The 19,763-nt window shown below is 39.6% G+C and overlaps 1 protein-coding gene and 1 non-coding gene across 2 annotated transcripts; both read left to right on the top strand.

Moving 5' to 3' along the window:
- Position 1: 1 nt before the first annotated feature.
- On the top strand, positions 2–13,595 carry TGDS (TDP-glucose 4,6-dehydratase; the record flags this gene model as incomplete). Its single annotated transcript, XM_009634598.2, has 12 exons — positions 2–24; positions 274–340; positions 788–856; positions 3,322–3,412; positions 4,451–4,593; positions 6,226–6,324; positions 7,140–7,199; positions 8,982–9,025; positions 9,308–9,473; positions 10,063–10,121; positions 11,959–12,056; positions 12,480–13,595. Coding segments are annotated over 12 exons (1,020 nt in total), but the record flags the coding sequence as incomplete, so codon positions are not given.
- Positions 13,596–19,630: 6,035 nt separating this feature from the next.
- TRNAF-GAA lies at positions 19,631–19,703 on the top strand. Its single transcript has one exon. It is a non-coding gene; the product is annotated as a tRNA-Phe (tRNA).
- The last annotated feature ends 60 nt before the right edge of the window (positions 19,704–19,763 follow it).

The following is a 19,763-nucleotide window of genomic DNA, read 5'->3' as shown; positions in this document are numbered from 1 at the left end:
GGTGACGGGCGGGGCCGGCTTCATGTGAGCACGGACGTGCGCTCTGGTTCTTAGCTTCTTAGCAGTGTGCGGTTGTGGGCATGATCGGTAGAATAACGTTAACGAATCTTAAAATATGTCTGTGGATCCCTTTTTTTCCTCCGGTCTTGAGCGTAGCCCCTCCCTCTTCCCCCAAAGCCTTTCGATACCGCTGAACTTATTTGTAATTCGTCATCTCTTTGCTATCTTAAAGCTAGCGATGTAACTGTAAAATGTTTTTCTTCTGCCCTACAGCGCTTCACATGTGGTCGTGTCTCTTGTGAAAAACTACCCAAACTATCTGATTATAAATCTGGATAAGGCGAGTAGCTTGTTTTCTGCCTTGATATAGAAAACCTTGAAAAATTATTTTTAATGCACTCTATAGCATGTTGACATTTGTATGGACGATTGGTTTTTCTTATTCAATCTTTGTTTGACTATCCACTTGTTCATGCAAAAAAAAAACCCCAAATCAACTGCTGTTCAGGCTTATAGTTCTGTGCCTGCCACAAATAATTATTTAAAGAAAAAAAAAAAAAAGGAAGCTTTTGAAGTTCTAAACTTCTGTTTAAGAATTTTTGCAGTGAGGCTATCTTTCAGAGTTTTGTGTTTTAAAGCTTCGCTGTGTCTGCTGGCAAAACAGCTTTTATTTTGAAAGAAGTTTTTACTTTGTTCTCAAACTTTTTAGTAATTAGGTTGGATCTGAGTTAGCTTATCTACTTTCATGGAGCCCATTTAATGTTGTTGTGTGGGTATTTCTCTTTAGCTCGACTACTGTGCAAGCTTGAAGAATCTTGAAACTGTCTCTGAGGAGGAAAACTACAAGTTTATCCAGGTGATGAAGCCTTCTCTTCTAGGAAACTTGACTTTTTACTGATTTTCTTTCTTTTTTTTATGCCCTTAATGTGATCTCCAGATCTCCCCAAACTAGAAGCCACTGCTTTAATTTCTGGTAAAGTTGAAATTACTTCTACTAACTAATTGTCAAGAATGAGTTAGTGGATGTAATATGACAACGTATGTGACAGTCATGTGGGCATAACAGCATTTACTTCATCTGTTTATCTTTGTTAATAGACTTCATAGTTCACCCACACAAGTCTGTGACAATATGCAGTATGTTCTGTCTCTTACACAAAGTAGTCTTTTGAAAGTTAATATATTTTATTGTGTAATAAAGGTACAGAATTGGTAAAAGCCATTGGAGATGAGTGGTTTTAGGGATGGTTGTTTCACTTCTGATAGGTGATATGGAGAAGATGAGATCAGATCTGTCTCCTCTGTGCTTCTTTAGTGCTGTCTTAGACTTTGTACCTTCAAACACTGCCACTTGTTGCATTCCATGGTGTGCAACATGCTCTTTCTTGTTCCGTTCGCACTAGCCATCAGGCTACGTTCTTGGTTTTGCTGCTGTTGATGCTGTGTAGTTTGTAGTTGTTTTGGAACAGGGTCTCATGGGAACATTCAAGGTACTCCTTTTCTTTCTAAAATTTTGCCAGTTAAATCAGTTTACTGTTTCCACAGTTTTATCTTCAGACAGGAGATGGATTTAGGTTTATTTGTTCAGATAAGCATTCTGACTGCTGGGTTTGTACGCTGAGGTTCTTGTCCTCTGTGAAAGTCGGTACTGATGCTGGTCTCTCTGTCGAGCTGGGCTGCCTGAGGTTGCAGGACGTCAGTGGAATGCATATAGTTTAATTTTCTGAAATGGCAACTCCGAGGCAGCTTTGTCAGAGGTAGTACGTGTAAGTTAAACATACCTCTTGGATTCAGGCAAGGTTGGGAATTGAACTTGTCTTCACCTGTTTGGTGACCCCCATGGCTATTTACATTTTTGTGAACCTACCACTTTATTTCAGTAAGTGATTATCTCTGAGCTACTGGGATAAAAATTGCATGAGGGGAAAGGAGATGTCTACTAAGCAAATGTATGCAGTTTAAGCATGCCCAAACTGGATTTTTGATTATTTTTCCTAATGTTTTTGACAGTTTCCAGTATGTATGAATACTGTAGAAAAGCCTCGTTGCCTGGAAATACATTAACATGTAATTGCTGGGGATAGCATGGAGTTCTAGTAGGCATCCTGTAAACAGCCAGATCCCTATATGAAGCAGGGGGATAGTAAGAAGGAATGATGTAGCTATACTGCTTCTGAACTAGAGTAGGAATATAGCCTCACAAAGCTTACAACAGTATAATTTATTCCAACTTCTCAGTTTGGTGGGTTTTTTGGGGGGAAAGAAGGTTGATCAGAGCTTAATATGCAGCTGGCATCAGCCAAGCAGTTTACAGTGATAGGAAAAAAAAAATGCGCCAGAGAAAACACTCTCTGATGGATGAGCCCTATGACTAGAACTGTAATACCATTCCTGCCCATAGGAGAGAGCAGGAGGGATAACTGCTGTAGTGGTGCTGTAGAAAAGAAGCCTGTTTTGGAAGGTAGAGAAGTAAAAGTTTAGAAAATTTGCATAAGGGGCTGTATAAAAGATATAGTTTTATCACAGTTTCTGTTGTTGCTCATCACACATGTACTGAGTTTGAATTTCAGTTTAAAAAAAAATCCATAATTGTAACCATTTAGTTTAAAATAATGTATAAGCCTGAAGTATTTACTGCAGTGTTTGAGTCCTGTTCAGGGATGAGAAATAGGAAAACTGGTTCTTTTTTTCTCCCATTTCTTTCATAGTACTTTTTTGAGGCCGTTTTCAAAATTATTGTTTGAGAACTTTTTAAAACATAGGTGCATTTGAACTATTTTTAGTTAGTTGTCTTGTTATTGAAAATACAAGTCTTCTTCCCTGAGACACCCTTTCTTCTCAGATACTATCTTGTTTAAGCTGAGCCAACAGATAAATACCAGATAAATATCAAAAGCTTTTTCTCGGCTTGCATTTACCTCTAAAAGCTGCTGGTCCTTCTGTGTCAAACTAAAAATGGCTTGTCTATTGATGCCTGACTCTTCTAAATATGTCAATTCAAACAAAATGAAAATTACCAGAACAAACAACAAAATCCTTGTAAGGCGTCCAACCATCTTATTTTGACACAAGTGGAAATCCACGTCACCTTTTGTAATGCCACTAGGTGTCACTGTCTGTTAGCCAAGCTCCGGTAACTATCTTACTTGCTGTGGGAACTTGTCATTTCAACCTCAACATTCAAGCTATTGCCCAAAACACGGTTGGCAGTGCTATTTGTATCCCATGCTTCCTTTGTAATGGTTTGTTATGTCATGCTTGGTACAAATGAAAGCTTACTATTTTCCACCAGAGCCAATTTTTTTTTTTTTCCCTGTTTAGGGAGATATCTGTGAACCTGATTTTATAAAACAGCTCTTCGAAACTGAGAAAATAGATATAGTCCTTCATTTTGCAGCCCAAACGCACGTAGGTGAGCACTGTTGCATGTTTTGATGTTATTTTCCATGATTATACTTGTTTGAAATACATACTGATATCTTTTGTCTTTTCCCTTCATATAAAACAAGGATACAGTTTGTCTCTACAAACTGCATGATTCAATGTCTGGTGGCCTTTTTAACGTAAAGGGGTTCACAGCCTTAATTTAAGAAGTGCTTCATCTGACTGTTGTCTGTTTTCATTACGCATAAATGGTAATGCCCTCTTCTTTTTTTTTTTTTTTGCATGACACTTTAAAATTCTATCTGGACACACATGTAACTGGCAGTGTAATAAAGACAGTGGAAAACAAGTTTGTACATAGTCTTAAGATTTTACTTGACTGGTTCCAACCTTGCAGGAAAAAACAGCGTGGAAGCTGAACGATTAGGCATAGCTCCCTTCTGAATCCTGCCTGGATTCTAAAAAGAGAGAATGAATTACGCTTAAAAGTGTCTATTTCAGATTACCATTCTTCAGAAACTCTGTTAATGAGAACTGTCTGTACCATGCTCCTTTCATCACGAGAAGAAATTCTTGAAGAATTCAGGAAAATACTTCTCAAAATTGTCAGATTTGTTATGCACAAAGTCATTAGGTCAGTGGGACAATTCTAAGAATTAAAAGAGGTGCTAGTTAATTAACAGTAATGGGGATATATTACTGCATCTTACAGCTGTCTTTGAATGATGCTTTCCTTGCTGAGCTTGGCCCTTCCTAGTGGAGTGGGGAAGTGGCTATGCTGCCACTTAAAGTTAGATAGTGCTGCTTTAAATGGAACGGTCCATAGCCAACAAGCTTTTGCTCCTGATTCCAGCCTCTTGTTGAGAGTGAGAGTTTTGTCTTCAAGACACTGTAGAAAGTGTCTTCATTTAATAATTGCTTGCTATTAAATTAAAATCTTGCTCTCTGACAGTCAAAGAACTAGTGATAAAGTCCCAGTCTATATTGCAGCCTCTAATGTTATGGTTCAATAGGAAGCCACATCTTGGCTAAATTTAATCAGAATTGTCTGAATTTTTTTATGCAGATCTTTCATTTTGGCATGCCCTGGAATTCACCTATGTGAATGTTTATGGCACTAATGTGCTGGTTGCTGCTGCGCATGAAGCCAACGTGGAGAAGTTTGTCTATGTTAGTACTGATGAAGTATACGGAGGTAGCACTGATGAGGTGAGTTTGAAAGTGTGTGAGGGTTTTTCTAGCTTTACTTGCTTTTAATAGTGAAAACAGAATCAGTCTAACTTGCCTTGTCCTCTTTAAATGTATGTCTTAGAGTATTTCTGACAATACCAGAACTTGTAAACAAGCACAGGTTGTTTCTAGAAAGCTAAGTATCAAAATCGTCCTGAATTTTTTTGGTAGCGTGTTTTCTATTGAGCGTGTATTACCTAAAGCAGCAATATTGGGGTCATTAATGACATATGAATACTCCTCAGAGGTAGTATCAAAAGAATGTATTATACAAATTTTGCCTTCCTGAGGCCTCAGTAAGGTGCACAGTATGTTGTTGGGTTTTTTCCTTTTTTTTTTTTTTAAATTTTTTTTAAAATTTTTTCCTACTCTGCCTTGACTATGAGCTTGATAGGCAGAGGACTGTTTTATACTCTAGCTAAAATACTAACAGAACTGTAGGTACTGACAATTTGAACAGGAAAGAGTTCATGTATTACTGGAAGAAATATGCAGATTTTTTTGTTGTTCTATGGAAATCTTTTTTATTCTTGCCAATTTATGCCTGACCTTAATTCAGGAAATGTAATTTAGTTCAGTAAAAAGACAAATTTTGCATGCTCGTTTTTCTAAAGGCATAAATAACAGACAGGGAGTCTTGTGCCACAATCCATGGAAATGCTAATGTATTTTAGAAAAGTTGTGCACTTTCTTATTGTTGCGATGTCTTTTATCAGTTGCTTCAAAGCAACTTCAGCCTGTAGACTGAAGATTTTGTGTTCCTGCATGTAGACCAGCAGTTTGGCTGAGACAACTTCAAGTGAACTTTTTCTGCTTCTGGACCTTGAAAAGAGCACGTTCATTTAATCTGTTTTTTGTTCTCTTTGTGAATCATAGTGGAAGTTCTTGAAGAGAGGGTTTTCTTGGGGGGAGGGAAGTCAAAAAGTAAACTGGGGTCAATTAATTTCAGAGGCAAAGGTCAGACAAGAACAGTAAGTCTTTTGATCACTTAAGGTGATTTTTACAAGCTGCACCTCAGGCAGCGTAGAATCCTTCCTTTCTTTGGTTCATAATTGTGTTTTTGTTTGTTTTTTGTTTTTTCAAGCAAGAAGTAGACAGAAATGGTAGGGTAGCCATGAAGCTGCCTATTCTGGAACAGGTCAGAATTTTTGAAGCCTTACTTTGGAGGCCTTCGGGTTGAAATTCTACTTTTCTTACAGAAATAAAATTTATAGAAAAGGGAGAATAGACTCCTGTTATTTAGGACTGAAAGGTCAGTTTGCTAGCTGAGGTGCAATGGCACTCTGAGGCCATGTGAGCCTGAAAAGGATGGAACCTCCCAGTGGCAACAGTGATTATTTTGCAAGAGAAAAATATAAGGACCCGCTACTGTGAGGCACTCTGCTAGAAGTATAAAAATATTACTGCTGGTGTTCTGGCCCCCTCCTGTGTTTGATAAATAGACTGTCTTTTGTTGGTGGTCTTCTGCTGTAAGTGGGAGGGTGACTTTCTCGGACTGGTGTGCTTGGATATTTAGGGATTTTTATTTTGGTTGCAGCTGCAGCTTTTGTAACTTTAAGACTTATTTGGGCCAAAGAAATTGAGTAATGCAAATTTTTCCTTTCATCTTAGGAATTTGATGAGTCGTCACCAAAACGTCCAACAAATCCCTATGCCTCCTCAAAAGCAGCTGCAGAGTGTTTTGTCCAGTCTTACTGGGAAAGGTACCAAGTAAGTTGATGCCCAAGCTTCAAAAACTCTGAAGCCTGTATTTAAGTGTCTGTATTACATATATAAGAGAAAAACCAGCACTAGTCCACACAGTGCCACCTCTTTCCTGATTGCTAGTCTTGTAGTTTGGATGTGTCAGAGGTACATGGTTTGGATTAGTGGAGACATACAGCAAGACAGTGGGGAGAGGTCAATTTTTTTTTTTTTTTTAAATCTGAACTGTAATATCTAAAACGTTCTTTGATAAAATGGTCAAAGACAACATTAGCAATTTTAAGAAAAAAGTGTTAAGCTTGAAGGAAATCCCTTTCTACAGAACTATAATATGCAAAATTCAAATTGTATTTAGGCTTATAGTGAAAGCAGAAAAAGACCCCCCTCTCCCCATTACTCAGAGTTTTCTAAGTGAAAATATTTAAAATTTTGAATACCTTAGTCTTTTGTTCCTGACATGTTCTTCTGCAATGTTACTTTTGACATAAAGTTGACTTGAATCAGATGTTAATGACAGTGAAACGTTTTCTTGGAATAACTAGTAAGCCATTCTTCAGCCAACCAGATACGTGTATGTAATGTTCTATGGTGATTCCATAGCAAGACTGAGAGGTTACAAACATTTGTCACTTGTGCTTCTAACAGAGTGGGAAGGCTGCAGGTCCTTGCCTATTTGGGAGAAGTATGGTTGGATAGCTTAATTCATTAAAGTTTGTAAGGGCCTGCAGATTTTTGAAGCAGTGTTGTAGGTGTCTCAGTTTATTATTTTTTTTTTTACTGATTTTTCTCATGTAATCACATGCATGTTTAATGCTCTTAAGTTCCCAGTTGTTATCACACGGAGCAGTAATGTTTACGGACCACACCAGTATCCAGAAAAAGTAAGTTAAACCTATGCTTTACTCTGAGCTTCCATAACCATAATTTAGGGTTTTAGTGACTTAATTTGTTTCTTGTAGGAGTGGACTGACTTTTGAAAAAAGTACTGTCTTGCAAGTGTATTTGTCCCCACTTACCCGTGATTATGTATTTTGATCTCACACTAGCATGTCTTACCATTGACAGAATGAACACAGGTTTTTTGATTTGTCAGTAAGGCATCAATTAGAGATTTCTAGCCGTTACATGAATTTTACTACAATGACTCTGTTTTGTAATTATTTTTGTTTTCAAAGGATATTTAACTGCCCTGTGTGTGGCAGGATTCCCCTACAAATTACATTAACTTGCATGTCATGTGCTGTAATTAGGAATGTTTAACAACTAAGGTAAACATTTCAAAAAGTAAACTGTAAGGGAGCAGTATGTCTGGTATAGAAAGAGGTGTTCCAACCTGTACAGAAAATAGGGAAGGTGAAGTTATAGCCATCAGATATATGGTCAGAAGTAGCACAAAGTGACTTGTTCTTTGCATGTATTCATACATACCTTGTGGGGTAACTATTTTAAAATGGTTATTAGTCAGAGGGAGTTGCCTTTGTAGACAATACCAGCATCTGCTATGCTAGTGACTGGAAATACACCGAGGGAATGATAGTGATAACCATATGTGCTCTTTGGACTTTGGAGCGTGTGTGAAATACAGCTGTATTTTGCAGTTCTAGCAAGGTATTTTTTAATTGCTTTTTATGTGTTGGGTTTTTTTGCAAATAAATTTATTTTCCCTATGTTATTGCAGGTGGATAAGCAGTGGTTTTAAAAAAATATGTTTTCACTGAACTGTGGCTTGGGAAATGCATGGCTACAGGTTGCATGATGTTGGGTGTATATTCAGGGGATGTATCGCTATTTACTTGATTTCAGCTTATATGTATTCTTCCTCAAGTATCCACTTCTGGTTACTGCTAAAAACACCATACTAGGCTAGATGGATCTTTAGTTTTACCTAGTACGTCTGGTCCTATCTTTAGAGTGCTACGTTAATAATATTAGAAGAATTGGAATAGCTTTCTAATGGCTTCAGTTGAAAAACATTAATAGTGGGACCAACTGTTCTGAAGTTTCTGGGACACTATGAATGGATCCAAGCTTGTAGCTGAACATAACATTTTAAATCTTTGTGCTGCAAGCTAGTGGCTATCACTTAATCCGTGTGTACTTATCTTGAAATTCTCTATTGGTGCTCTTCCAAATTTAACTATTTTTTTAATGACTCTTACTTCTTGGCTGTAGATTTACAGCAACTTGCTGGATGTTTAAACCATGTTCTAAATGGTTTGTAGTAGTCATCCCTAGTTAGGCTCTAGTGCACTTCTGTGTGTGAAAAGTAATGGAACCATTTTCTTTTGTAAAAATGTTACATTTGTAACTATGGATTTGTAGTGGCTGATCAGAAATACAAGCTTTAACGCACAATAGAGGCATCTACTCTTAAAAAAACCACCCAAAAACCAAACAAAAAACCAACCCCACACAAACACCTTGATGTCCTGTGAAGTTCAGAAAAGACAATATGGTGTAAAAGATACTCAGCTTACACCAGGATAAAAGAATCCTTGCAGTTTCTAGGCTTGATGCATTCTTTGATTAGACTTAAGAAAACTTAAAAGTATTTAAAGGGTCTTATTAAAATACTTAATGATACTTGCTGGTGAAGCCTTACGTTCTTTTCAGAATAACAGCTTCTAAAATAGTGGAGTAATTTTTTTTGTTCAATTCCTTAGGTTATTCCAAAGTTTATATCTTTGTTGCAACAGAACAGAAAATGGTATGTAATTTGCTTTTGTGTGTGTGGTATTTGTGCTATAAAACTGTAATTACATTTATAAATACGTGGTATAGTTTGCAAAACGATCATTTCATAACTAAGTTACAAATTGCTTATTTTAATAATAGGATTTCCTTAAAAAACTAAAGAATTGTTTGCATGTCAGCTACTTAAGGTACCTTCGGGTAACTGCTAACAGCAAAACTGCTTAAAACACAGTCTAATAAATCAAATGGTTCTATTTAAGTATTAACAAAATTTCATATCTTTTCTGGTTTTAAGCTGTATTCATGGTTCTGGACTTCAAAGAAGGAATTTCCTTTATGCAGCTGATGTAGTAGAAGCGTTCCTTACTGTCCTGAAGGAGGGGAAGCCAGGTGAAATTTATAACATTGGAACTAACTTTGAGATGTCCATTGCCCAGCTTGCTAAGGAGTTAATCCATTTAGTGAGTAAACATTTATGATGCTTTTCTTTACTGGTCATTGCACATAAGAACAGTTCTACTATAAACCTTTTGCAGCTCTGAGAGAGCTTATGTTTGCAGCAGGTCATAGAAGATAGTTGTAGCAGAACGATGTGCTGCCCTCTCTGTGGCAGCTGTGTTTTGTAAGTTGGCAGTACAGGCTATCCTGTGTTGCACTGCTGATCAGTTATCCCAGCTGGGGCATAACTGGAATAATGATTAAATGCCATTTGGTAAGTTTTTTTTCATGCTGGCTGCTTCAGTTTTGGTCTGAGAATGTGGCACTATTAAAATCTTAACAATTTGATTATGAATGGTTAGGTAGCACTCAGCTGGAGTTATTCTAGATAGTTTTGGTAATTTCAATATAGTTTGAAAAGTCAGTTCAGACAAAAGACCATTTCTGTTTGTGGGTGGGTGGGTTTTGGCGTGGGTTTTTTTTGGTGTGGGTTTTTTTTTTTAAACCAGACTTAAATCTGTTAAAAAAAAAAAAAAATAATCTATTTTTAAATGTATGCTAACACAGTGCAAGATGCGGGAGTGTAATTTTTTTTGTTTCTCTTCTTGACAGATAAAGAAGACCAGTTCGGAATCTGAAATGGAGCACTGGATGGATTATGTCAAAGACAGGTAAGAAAATAGTGAAGCACACGCAGGATAGCTTTATCCTGAAGGTTTCTGGGTCTCTTGCCAAATAATTTTTTGTGAAAGCGTTTCTGTTCTGCAGGAGGGAAAACTTTTGAGGGAGTAACAGCTGTTTTGCTTTCTTAATTTTTTTTTTTTGCTAATTAATTTGACGTCTGTGATCTGTACAGAACACTTCATAGAAAAACAGGTTTTCCATTAATGATTTGAATCTTTAGGTCAGAGTATATGTCTTGAAGGGGAACGTGTAATGTGTCCGTCTTCAGACTTTGTTCAGACTTTTCACTGCTGAAGCCCGCTCTAGGAAAAGGACAGGTTTTACACAGTGGCTAAATCCTTTCTTAAGGGGAGTTTAGACAGTTTATTCAGTATGTGTTATTCAACATTAAGGGTAGCTTAGATAGTTTATTCAGTACATGGTATTCAACATCACTTCAGTGAGATGAATCCCATCGTCTCTCATTTAATGCGACTGATTCAGACGTAGATGTGCGTTATAGGTAAGACCCACTCTACAGGCGGAGAGATATGCACCTATGGAGCATCTTAAGCTGAAACTGCTATCTCAAAAGTAGATGTAAAACTCGGAGGTGCCAAAGTTAGGGCGGTAGCAAAAATGGATAGCTTTTATAAATATGCTTTTGCTGTGTGTTTCTGTCCTTCATTTCAGGCTTGGTTTGGCTCTGTTCTTTTATCTCCGTTTCTTTTCTGCAGCAACAGCGAGTCTCTGCTTACTTTAGATATCACTCTCTTTCTCCAGAGTGATTAGAAATGACGTTTCTGCTGATAGCAGCTAAGTAGTATTATGGCCTTCAGAATTCTCACTTTTTGTTTGCATTCGGATTGTTATCATGGCAACTGAAGTGTCTTTAAATGTACTCATTTTTGTTTTTAAAAGGAAGTGTTCTTCAGAATCCTATCTGAGTGTATTGCAGGACTCTGAACAAATTGCCTGTGGCTCACATGATGTGAGTGTTCAGTCTCAGTGTAATTCAGATTGAGATGTTTCTTCATGCTGTATTGGGGCCCTGTCTGCTAATGTTTAAACATAAATGGGCTTTGGAAAACTAACCACATAGGAATACATGTTTCAAAGAATGTTGAGACCTTATAAAAGAACCTTAAGATACCTAACTAGTGATCATTTAATTCTATAATGAGTGACTTAAAAGGTCATGGGGGTTACTTGCCATGGAAAAATTAGTTCTGCTGCTGCTTGAGATTAGCATGTTTTAATAATGGTGGTAAGTATTGCCAGATTGTGGAAGTGAAAATTTGTGCCATACTTAAATGTAGGGATTCTCTTTCTGTGTTGAATCTTGCAGCCTGGGATTCTGCGTATTCAGTTTTACTAAGTCTGTGTAGCTAATGAAGCCCTGTAATGACAATGCTTTGGAAGTTTACGTATTTCAGATCTGAAGTATGTGGAAAACTTGTGGCTTTTAGGATGAAAAATTGAATGCTGATATTGGAAAACACTGGCTTGCTTAGTGACTGTCTGAAGAGTTGCACATGCACTGATGTGTACAATTGTATTGGCAGTGATTCGAGTTTTGCACTCATTTTTATGCCAGTAAGATACTAATTCATATTTATTATAGCCAATTCCGAGTAGTTGACTGTACAAACTGAATTGTGTTGTTGTAGCCGTACTCAACTGCCATGTATTTTTTGAAGGCAATATAATCTGTTCATGTTCATTGGAATTTTCAAAATTGGAGCATACCTAATGTTGGTTTGAAGACAATGTGAGGTACTGTATCTCTGATTAATGGAGAAGTCTAATAAAATTGTTTTCCGTGTGCATTTTATACTTCATCAGACCTACCAATGACCTGAGATACCCAATGAATTCAGAAAAAATGCATAACTTAGGATGGAGACCTAAAGTGCCTTGGAAAGAAGGAATAAAGAAAACAAGTAGGACTGATGCCTTTTACCCTCATTGATTTAGAAGTGATGGGAGGAGGGAAAGGGGGGAAAGTGGGTATGGAAATGGGAAAAAGGGGGGAAAATACATTAGTTAATGAGAAGCTAAAGAGAATGAATTTAACACTTTAATTTTACATAAAATTGGCTGCTTTTTAAGTAGTGAATTTACCTGATTTTAAAAAAAAAGGTTAATCAGAATAAAATAGCATCAGATACTAGAATGAATATTTTTTAATGCTAGAATGTCTTGCATAAAGAATTTATAAAATCTAAATGCTTTCTTAATATTATAGGTTAAAATTTTGCATAATGAACTCTTAGCATGTTGTTAGTCTTATGAGATCTGTGGAATATTTGAATTTCCCTGTTATCTCTGGTCAGCTTGACTCATCAACACTCTCTTCATACTAGTTGAATGGTACAAAGAAAACTTTCACAACTGGAAAAACTGGGAGAAAGCTTTGGAGCCCTTCCCTGTGACAGAGCCATTTGCACAGCTCAGTGGTCCATAGGGTGGCAGAGGACCTGACGGAGTTTGTTCTACCTCATACGGCCGCCTTTTCGAAGCCTACAATCAAGTGGCCGCACTGAACTCTCAATGTATTCAAGATACGTGTACCATGATGAATACAGAATAGTACGGCACAGCTTTGGAAGGGTTTCAGCACTTTATACGTTGAACCTATTACTTTCAGCTTTTGGTGCAATACTATATTCTCACTAGGTGTCCATTTTAAAGAACTGTACAGGGCGAAGAGTATTTATAATGGCAGAAATTAGTGTAACTGATGTCAAATCTGCCTTATTAATTTAGAATAATTAATTGCGATTACAGATTTTGGGACTTTCAATGAGATTTGTTTTAGATCTGGAATCGTTCATCTGTATTAGGTTTTTTTACAGTGTAATATATTATTTTTGTCACTTTAAAGAGTTACATTTTATTTTTAATCAAGGGGAAAACTGCTATGTTTTCTGGAGAGTGTAAGTTGGTTGACAAAAGCTAGATCCGGTACCCATGTGCGTCTGTCTTTTTCTCGGTTGGTACAGTATTACATTCTGCAGATGACTGATCAAACTGTTAGCCACTCTGTAACTTTAAATGCCCTTTTTTAGGGGCAGGGGGGAAAGGTGTCAAGAAGTAGCAAGTGTTCTCGCTGAGATTTCCAGAAGCATTTTCTTAAACTTTGCTCTGTTTTAGATGTCCTCTTTTTACTGTATTACTGCCTTTTACTTGTTAACTTTCTTGTCTTAACTAATTGTAACAAACTTGAATACTGTAACACAGTTAACATTCCGGTGATGTTATTTCCTGTGATATGAAGGCTATTTATGGAGAAAAAAATTTAAGCGCTTCTTTTCCTGCCAATTGTGGGTTAGCAGACCTTATTCACTGCAGTGTTTCACAATTTATTTTTTTTTTTGGTGACAAACATTTTAAAGACTAAAATAATATTTGAGTCTTAATGTAAAGTTTGGGAGGAAAGTTCAATTCTAGAAATACGTCAATAAATCTTTTTCAGAGCTGATTTAGTAATAAAGGTTGTGGTGCAACTGGTTTCTCTTAATTAAGTAAACATGTCAAAAAAGATTTTTTTTTTTTTTTTTAATATTCATTTTTTCAGGATACAGGAAGAGCGATCTTTGCTTTTTTGTCTTTGAGGTGGCGTAGAAGGGAAAACTCTTCTTGGTTTTATCACTTTAGCTTCTGGCCTTGGCACAGTCCCAGACCCTTCTGTTGCCCCTGGGTAGAGCTGCAGGACAGGGCCGGGATGCTGTGGTGTACTTGGAAATGGCTGCGACTTCTAAAGACTCTCAGAAATGGGGAGTTAAGTCTCAAAACACGAGTATGTGCAGAATTTCTCTTGCCACCCTGAGTGCAGGAAGAATGGAGCTTGGGGCACTTGCCCTAGCTTTGCTTCTGCTAGACTGTCAGAAGATACTTTTTGATTGCTCTCATCACCTTAGTGAATTACCCTGTTGATAAATTTTCCACACTGATGTCTTATTTACCTACTCTTTCAGCCTTATTGTGGGGAATTTAGCCCTTTGTTTGTTGTGTTGCTTTTCACACACGCAGTGCCTGAAGTGTCCTCCATATCAATTGCTGGAGTGAGTCCAGAGAAGGGCAATGAAGCTGGTGAGGGGTCTGGAGCACAAGTCTGATGAGGAGCAGCTGAGGGAACTGGGGTTGTTCAGCCTGGAGAAGAGGAGGCTGAGGGGAGACCTTATTGCCCTCTACAGCTACCTGAAAGGAGGTTGTAATGAGGTGGATGTCTGTCTCTTCTCCCTGGTAACAGGTGATAGGATGAGTGGAAATGGCATCAAGTTGTGCCAGGGCAGGTTTAGATTGCATACTAGGACAAATTTCTTCATGGGAAGGGTTGCCAAGCATTGGAACGGGTTACCTGGGTAAAAGACGCTTAGGGAACATGGTTTAGTGGTGGACTTGGCAGTGCTAGGTTAATGGTTGGACTTGATGATCTTAAAGGTCTTTTCCAAACTAGATGATTCTATGAACATACAACTTCATAGTTCTGATCCAGATAATAGCCTGCAGGGAGCACTGCCTTTGGGTCCACAACGCTCCCGGCTTCATCCCACCTCTTGTCTGTTGCACAGTGCTCTTGTTGGTAAAGTGCCACCCTTGGTTGGTGAGAGTTGTCTTAAAAGAAGGCTAAACAGTAAGCGTCTAGGCTTACCTTCGCACCACGCACGCATTGTAAAGCCTAGGAATGTGTTACTGAAGGTGAGTTTTCTGTGACAAAAGTGGGATAACAATACTATACCAGAATTATGTTGCACTTGTAGTTTTTGGGTTTTTGATACTTGGTTTGGTGGTCAAAACCTCCATTTGGGATGGGCAGAAGCTGCACGACTCAGTATGTACTAGTCTGTTAGAATACTTGGCTTACCAGATACTTAAGGTTAAGCTTCTGCTGATGAATCACTTAAATTCCATCATCACACACACATTGCTGGTAACGTCCCAATATTTTCTTGATTTTAATATTTTCTCGAGATGCAGCTTCCTTAGAGTTTGTAGAGAGTTACTTACCCACCTTACTGTTCGGTATTTTACAAAAGTCAATACCAGAAATAGCTGAAGTACTGCAAAGATCAGTTTTAGCTGTACTTATGCTTACGGTGGCAGCTGCTCTGGCTGAGCTGCATGAAAGTATGTTATCTTTCACATCCGCTTATGCTGGGATACTGGTTATGTGATGTGTCTTTAATTTTAGGAATAGAGGTTACAGATTATTGAATTATTATTTTAAGCCTTACAAATAGGTACGGTGTCTTTGGAGCATTAAAAATCAACTTGTGATAGTGTTACCAGATCAGAAGTACAGAGAAGAAAGCAGTAGTGCGTGATTGCTGTATTGAATAGGTCTTTTGAAAGCTGTTCTGACTGTTCAGATGCTGAAAATGCAACCCTTGACATGTATGTGACTGTCCAAACAAGTAGTATTACTGGGAGTGGATTTCTCGCAGGGATCTATTCATTTTTAGTGGAAAACTTTTAGTTTATTTAAATGTTTTTGAAGATTTAATCCTTCTAAGTGATTGAGATTTTTGGCTTGGTGTTCCTACTTTTTTTTTTAATATTTATGTATAAACTTATACAGGCACATTTAAGAAAATACATATATAACCTAGGAGGCTTTTGCTTTGAGCTAGTTTGCCGCAGATCAGGTTGCCTTAGCAGGTGAGCGCTCTGGTAGGAGCATTCCTTTCACAGGGAAAAGTCTTTTTACTGCTGAGGGAAACTGCTTATTTTGCCATTAACCTTCTGGCTTCTGTAGGAAGAAAAGGACAAAGACCAAGCTAGCAAACTGTTAACGTGGAGAAGTGTAATGCTTCTAAGTTTTATTTCTCACTGTTTTTAATTGGAAGATAGGAAGAAGCATTTCTGCAGCAAGCAAAGGTAGTGACGTAACGTACTGTGAACGCAGCAATCTTTCAGTCCACTTTTCTCAAGGTTTGTGTCCCAGAACAAATTAAGGTTACACCAATAAGAAAATAAATGGAGTAAACGTGTACACCACGTAAATCGCTAAAGCCTTCTGAAGGAGGAGGGCTGGCCTTCGGCAAAGGGTGTCTATCCAGCTTCCATCATGGATGAGAGGCTCACACTTGGGAAATGATTCGGGGGTAGCTGTCAGTTCTGCAGCTCTTTTCTTGGGGTTACTGTCGTGGGTTGGATCAGCTCTTCAGGAAGTGGCTCCTGAAACCCCTTGTGCGTTGGGGAAGACCAGGTTCGCTACCCCATCGTCTTGGTGCACCAAGCCTGCCCATCAGCACAGCCCTTGCAAGCAGCAAGCGGAAGCATTTGGAAGGTGGTGAAGCATGGCCAGCAGGGCCTTTGTGTCCGTGTGTCAGTCCCAGCCTGCGTGGTGGAGGTAATCCTTGCTTTCTGCAAGGCTTTCTCTGGTCTGACCTGGGCACCTGCTCGCTTGCATTTGGATGCTGCTTGGCATTCAAGGCTGCCAGCTGTGGTTGCGGCTGGTTTGCATGGTCGTAACATGATGGACTAGAAAATAGCTTTCTTTGTCCACCCTGTCCTTTACTAGATATAGGAGGAGGTTATGGGAGAAAAAAAGTAGTGGTTTTTTGATTTGTCTTTTTTTTTCCATTCCCTATTTTGGAGGGGTACAAAAGAGCACAAATTTGGTTCCCCGTTAGGAGAAAGTTGTGAATAGCCTCGGCTGGACTCAGAATGCTCAGTTCTGCTAAAACCGTGTTCTTATGCTCTTTAAATAGCCATGAACTGCTAATATATTTCTACTTTTCAGTGAGAGGAACTTCCATACAGACCCCCCAAATTTTTTTGGGGGGAAAAAGTGGCTGTTTTATCAAATATACTATATCTGAGACTGAATCATCCTTTTCTTTTTGTTTTGTTTTGCATTACTTCTAGTTTTCATTTCCATTGCCGTTTCAACTTTACCTGGCAACACAAAGTTTTCTAAAAACAATAAAAATTAGAATAACCTGTTGGTCCATAGTAGCTCTGATTTTTGCGGTAATGCATGAAAACAAAGTCAGTAGTGTTTGGGCTCCTATGCGTGTCATCGCACAGTTGGAGTTTACTGGCACAAAAGATCACAAGATTGTTAGCTGCATCAGCAGGAGACACACTCATCAAGTGATTACATTCATCATTTCTCAGCAAAACAATCATTGCCAGTGGCAATGGAAAATCATGAGAATAAGAGATTTTATAGCAGTGTGTTGTTAGAGCAGCTCTTTAGTACAATGGGATGGGGGTTGGGGTTTTTTTTTACCTCTTCCTAACTGAAATTTTTTGTTAAAGAATTTTTGGTTTGGGTCGCTAAGTAAGGGCTGGCCTAGTGCTCAGCATTTTGATTTCTGAAAATATCGTGGACTTCTGAAAATATGTCAGCTCACAGAAGTTGTTGCTCACAAGAGACTTCCCAAAGGTGTGACAACTTGAGGAAAAATATACTCTGAAAGTAAAAGGAAATATGGGGGTGTATGTCACCGAATATTCACGTGGCTAGTTTGGGAAAAGGCTGCTGCTTCCACACCGGAAAAAAAGGAGGGATTTGCTAAACTCTTGTGTTACTGTGGAAGAGAGAGGGGTTGGTTTGGCTTTTTTTGACTAATGGGAGGGAGAAGCTGTGGGTAGTCGTGCAAAGCACCATTTCTCCCCACACAGCGTGCGTGGAGCGGGAGTAGGGGATGCTCTCCCAGGCAGCTGTTTCTAGTGTGAGTGTCCAGCTGTGGTGCCGTGTGTGCCAACAGGCACACTCGGGTGCATCCTCTACCTTCGACCCGTAGCCACAAGAGAGCGATAAACCGATATAAATGCCTAACCGACAATATGAGAATAAACTGTTTTTTGTCATAACTGTGCCTCGTCAGGCTTTGCGATTTATGCAGAGATGTAATGTTCCCCTGTGGAACGTGCGTCTCTGAGCAAGACCATGGAAAAATGAGGATGGTGGTGCCCTTCCTATTCGTGTTTACTCGTGGCACATCAGCTCTGCACAGAAATTGTCAGATTTCAAAACAAAGTCCCTGAAAGCTGAAGCAAAAATACTACTAATATTAATGTAATGCTCTCGAATCCCGTGTGTTGTGGTCTAACCTGGCAGGCGGCTGAACACCGCACAGCCGTTCACTTGCTCCTCCCCTCCCTCCATGGGATGGGGGAGAAAATAGAAAAAAAAAAAAGGGTAAAGCCCATGGGTTGAGATAGAGACAGTTTAATAAAAGAATAACAATAATAATAATAATGATAATAGAATATACAGAATATACAAAACAAGTGATGCACTGTCCTGGTCTCGGCTGGGATAGAGTTAATTTTCTTCATAGTAGCTAGCATAGTGCTGTGTTTTGGATTTAGTACCAGAAGAATGTTGATAACACACTGATGTTTTCAGTTGTTGCCGAGCAGTGCTCAGACTACTCAAGGACTTTTTGAGCTTCTCCTGCTCGGCCAGGTGCACAACAAGCTGGGAGGGAGCACAGCTAGGACAGCTGACCCAAACTGACCAAAGAGCTATTCCATACCATAGAACGTCATGCTTGGGGGGGGGAGTTAGTCGGTCGGTCGGTTGCGGGGAGAGTGATCGCTGCTCGGGGACTGATCACGACTCAGGGAGTGATCGCTGCTCGGGACGGGCTGGGCATCGGTCGGTGGGTGGTGAGCAAGTGCGTTGTGCATCGTTCGTTTTGTATATTCTGTTACCATTCTCATTATTACTATTACTATTATTTTCTCTTATTAAACTGTTTTTATCTCAGCCCACGGCTCTAACTTTTTTTTTCCTTCCCTATTCTCTCTGCCATCCCACAGAGGGAGGGGGGAGTGAGCGAGCGGCTGCGTGGTGCTGAGTTGCCAGCCGGGTTAAACCACGACACGCACAATACAATTGCTCACCAGCCACTGACCGATGCCCAGCCCTACCTGAGCAGCGATCACGCTCCCCTCCTGCCAACTCCCCTCAAGCATGGCGTCATATGGTGTGGAACAGCCTTTGGGCCAGTTGGGGTCAGCTGCCCTGGCTGTGCCCCCTCCCAGCTTTTTGTGCACCTGGCAGAGCAGGGGAAGCTGAAAAAAGTCCTTGACTGGTGTAAGCACTGCTCAGCAACAACTAAACCATCAGTGAGTTACTGACATTCTTCTAGTACTAAATCCAAACCACAGCACTGTGGCAGCTACTAGGGAGGAAATTAACTCTGTCCCAGCCGAAACCAGGCCACTGTGGAATGTTCTCGTTTCCGTTACCCCCCAAATAATCCAGGGAGCCGTGGCTGAAACACCTTTACCCTGATGCTAGATGCGCGTGGGTTAGGTATTGCGCAGGCACACAGGCATGCAGTTTTGCGTGGCTGCTGCCTTTGCCTTTGCCTTAAGGCATCATTTCGTGTGGAACGGGCCGTCATCGATCCGTTTGTGGTGTTCACGGCACCCGGCGACGTAGGGCGAGCAGCTTCGGCCTCATGGAAGCCACCACGCAGCGGCAGCGCCCGGGTGATGGGTGGGGAAGAACGGCTGAGAGGCGGCGCTTCGGGGCCTGCACCCAGCAGCCGAAATAGCTCAGTTGGGAGAGCGTTAGACTGAAGATCTAAAGGTCCCTGGTTCGATCCCGGGTTTCGGCAGGAGATCTTTTGCGCTTTCGTTTTGGGGAGGCGGCGGGGGCCGCTGCTGCCCGCGCCCCG

Source organism: Egretta garzetta, unplaced genomic scaffold, assembly GCF_000687185.1.
Source record: "Egretta garzetta isolate BGI_Z169 unplaced genomic scaffold, ASM68718v1 scaffold442, whole genome shotgun sequence".
In the NCBI taxonomy this organism is placed as follows: domain Eukaryota; kingdom Metazoa; phylum Chordata; class Aves; order Pelecaniformes; family Ardeidae; genus Egretta; species Egretta garzetta.
Note: the sequence above shows the minus strand (reverse complement) of the source record. Positions and strands in the feature narration are given on the sequence as shown.